Source organism: Hirsutella rhossiliensis (genome assembly GCF_020360975.1).
Source record: "Hirsutella rhossiliensis strain HR02 chromosome Unknown scaffold00014, whole genome shotgun sequence".
NCBI lineage: Eukaryota > Fungi > Ascomycota > Sordariomycetes > Hypocreales > Ophiocordycipitaceae > Hirsutella > Hirsutella rhossiliensis.
Genome location: NW_025408680.1, coordinates 1,367,987 through 1,371,169, shown reverse-complemented (window position 1 = coordinate 1,371,169; position 3,183 = coordinate 1,367,987). Strand labels below are relative to the sequence as shown.

Sequence of the window (3,183 nt, the reverse complement as noted above, 5' to 3'; positions counted from 1 at the left end):
CTAGCTATAGAAGGAGTGGAAGGCTGGGTCTTATATGGATATAGCTGACAAATGTCGACATGATCAATAACTGCCTCCTATAAGAGCGACTTCAGCTTCAACGCCGGCAGCGCGGATCTTGGCTGGCCTCGAATATAGGCGGCCCCTCCCGGTATCCCGCATCGCAGGGTCCCATGGATTTATGGGGGCATCTGGCGGGGCAGACCAATCTTAGTGCATACCGGCGTGAGTCTTCAACCCCTCGGCCGTGGGGGCGAATAGCATTTCCATCCGGACCGTTTGCTCTCTCGAAGATCAAGTCCGCGCACGCAACGATCCCCAACTTCGCGCACTCCTGGATCGAGAACAGACGGGAATTCAGATGTTGACTCTGACCTTTCGTCCTTAGTCCCTGCGAGACGGCGGGTTCGCGCATTCAAACCTTGCAGCCTTGCTGCGCGTTGAGTTGAGCTCTATTCTGCTGTGCGAGCTCCCTAGCCTTGGATCTTCTATACTCTTGGCTGCTTGCCTATCTTGCCACAAGCACCAAAGATAAGGTTTCGCGTAGACAGCATCTTGGCCGTTGCCGCCCCCGTCGGCGAGTTTGACGTTGCCGAGGAAGAAACACAAGATCCAGGACTATACATACTATTAGTCCTGTAACTTCCAAGGTAGGATAGCTTATAGACACACCAAAACCATCAAGGGAGTGATAGAAACGAAAGCCCAGACGACACCCATCTGAGTTTAATCATCAGCCATGTCTTCCTACAACCAACTGCACTCTTACCTTGGCCTTATAGATGGCCTGTTCCCCGACTCCAGCCGGCTGGTCCCGCAGCCTTGAGAAGTCACCATCTTTCGCGTCGAGTTCTGAAACGTTGTTAAAGATGGTAGACATAATCGTTAAGCCAATAGTCCCTCCAAGTGGAACGGCAATGGCAATCAACCCAATGACGGAAGCGCGATGTGCCTTGAAAATGCCAATGCAGTGCAGCGGAGCCACCATGAACCGGAGGCCCATGCCGGCACCAACCATGGCCATCGCGCCGAAGATGGGCGGCGACTGTTCTTTGAACAGGGCCCAAGTCAGGACGCCTATACCTATGGCTTCGGTGATGGTGCCGAGGAAGAGTGGCGGAAATGTCATTCTCGGCCATCGGTTACACATAAAGGCACACAGATAGACTCCAACTGCAGACAAGTTAGCCTAAGATCAGAATGGCAACGTCAGCCAGCGATGCTCGACCGTACCGCCCATGCCTGGCGCAAAGAAAAGAAGCTGGAGACCTGCTTCGTCCGGGCTGTTCCCCTAAACCTCACATGAGCCAACGTCAGACGGGACAGGTAATCGAGCCATACCTTGACCGCAATAAAATAAACATTACAGAAGTAAAGGACCTGCCTCCATGTTAGAGGGTATGCAAATAATTTTTCGCAGAGGAGAATCGTTCAATCTCACGGCAAACATTGCCATGCCTGTGGCGCATTCTATATAAAAGATCAAGCCAATGTCCCGGTTGGTCAGGAGAGCCCAAGGGATCATGGGCCGCTGCCGCGATATCCTCTTAGACAAGAACTGACCCGGAGCAAGCATCCGCTCCCAGACGAAGAAGAACCCCACAAGAAAGCCCCCGATGAGTAGCGAAGATATAACGGCGGCAGAGTTCCATGGGTATGTCACGCCGCCCCAAGTCAGGGCCAAGATAATGAGGCCAAAGCCCATAAGAAAGAAGGCTTGCCCTCCCACATCGACGGTTTTAAGGCGCGCAGCAATCTTAGTGAAGTGCCCCGTGTCGGCTGTTTCATCAAGCTCGGGGATGGGCTGGGGCCCGAGAAGCTCCTTGCGCAGTATAGTGAAGATGGCCAGCAGTGCAGCAGCCCCGACGGGCAGGTTGATGCCGAAACACCAACGCCAGTTGGCCCTTGTAAGGTAGCCACCAATGACAGGGCCCAGGGCGTAGGAAATGCCTCCGACAAGGGTAAATATGGCCCAGTTCTTTGCATTTTCCTGCAGCGTCACGCGGTCGGCGAGGATGGTCCGAACGACGACGTTGAGTCCCGCGGAAGCCACGCCTTGAAATCCGCGCCCCAAGAGCAGAAGCCCATATGCGCTTGTCGGCGCACCAGTGCAGAGAGCGCTGCCGATGAGCATGAGGAAGACGGCAGCGATGATGGCCGCATATCGACCGAATACGTCGGCCATCTGGGCCCAGAAGGGGATGAAGGCTGCCGAGGTGAGGTTAAAGGCCGAGACTATCCAATTTTGCTGCGAGATTTTGTTAAAGTCTCTGGCCACCCAGGGTAATGCGCTTGCGATGCTGCGGTCAAGGGTTAGAGACATGGCCAAGTCATTTCATATCGAGGGTGGGATAGAAGCTCGTACATGGTGGCATCAAGCGCCTGGAGGGCATAGGGCCAGACCAGGCCGAGCACTATCTTCCATCTGTACTTTCTCCTCGCCCGCTTGGCAGCTTTGTGGTCGACGTCAGGGGTAGCTGGCGGCCCAGATCTGAGACTGGATGCCGGCGGCGAAGTCGAGTCTCTCGGTGGATTAGTGGACAGGTGATTCGCCATGACTTGCTGCAAAAGAAAGAATGTCGCGTTAACTTGGTTGTAGAGGGAGGCTTCGGATTAAGAGTTGAGGTGCATACGAATAGTCTCTCTTAGTTCGTAATTTTAGAAGGTTCGGCTTTGCGGTTGTGGAGTTACTCTGGATCAATGTCTGGCAGCAAGTAGGTATGGCAAATGGGTGGTTGGATGGATGGATGTACTTCGCCCGAGTCCTTACACTCTTGCCCGCCCCTACTTTGTCGGATTTTGCTACGACTCACCCACTTTAAATTCGAACAAGTGGGAGCGGGCACGAGTACCGGATGATGACCTTAGCAGCGCAGGTCATCCGGTCGTGGCGATTACTCGTGCCCGCTCCATTTTTCTAAAGAGTAAAGCTATTTATACAATGCCCTTAGCACACAACCCACGTCTTCTCGGCCAACTTTTCGAAACCAAGCCTAAAACACGGAAAAAGCATACGCCTAGAACCGTCGCGAATAGCGTATTACGCCCCCCTAAGTGCAGCCTCGTGCAGCTACTAGCGGGTGCGCAATATGCTGCCAAAGATTGCGAATTAGGCGAGGTTCTCCCCTATACGGGTGGAAAACTCTTCCCCGCCCTCGCTGACTAAGGGTATATCCCCCCCCC

General features: G+C 53.9%; 1 protein-coding gene across 1 annotated transcript; it reads right to left on the bottom strand.

Moving 5' to 3' along the window:
- Positions 1-384: 384 nt before the first annotated feature.
- Positions 385-2,556, bottom strand: HRG_10006 (major facilitator superfamily domain-containing protein; the record flags this gene model as incomplete). The annotated part of the gene is made up of 8 exons (XM_044868477.1): positions 385-618; positions 673-720; positions 770-1,173; positions 1,234-1,291; positions 1,342-1,380; positions 1,442-1,558; positions 1,604-2,300; positions 2,366-2,556. 8 exons carry the CDS (start codon positions 2,554-2,556, stop codon positions 385-387), a joined length of 1,788 nt encoding a protein of 595 aa, XP_044716474.1.
- Between the last annotated feature and the right edge of the window lie 627 nt (positions 2,557-3,183).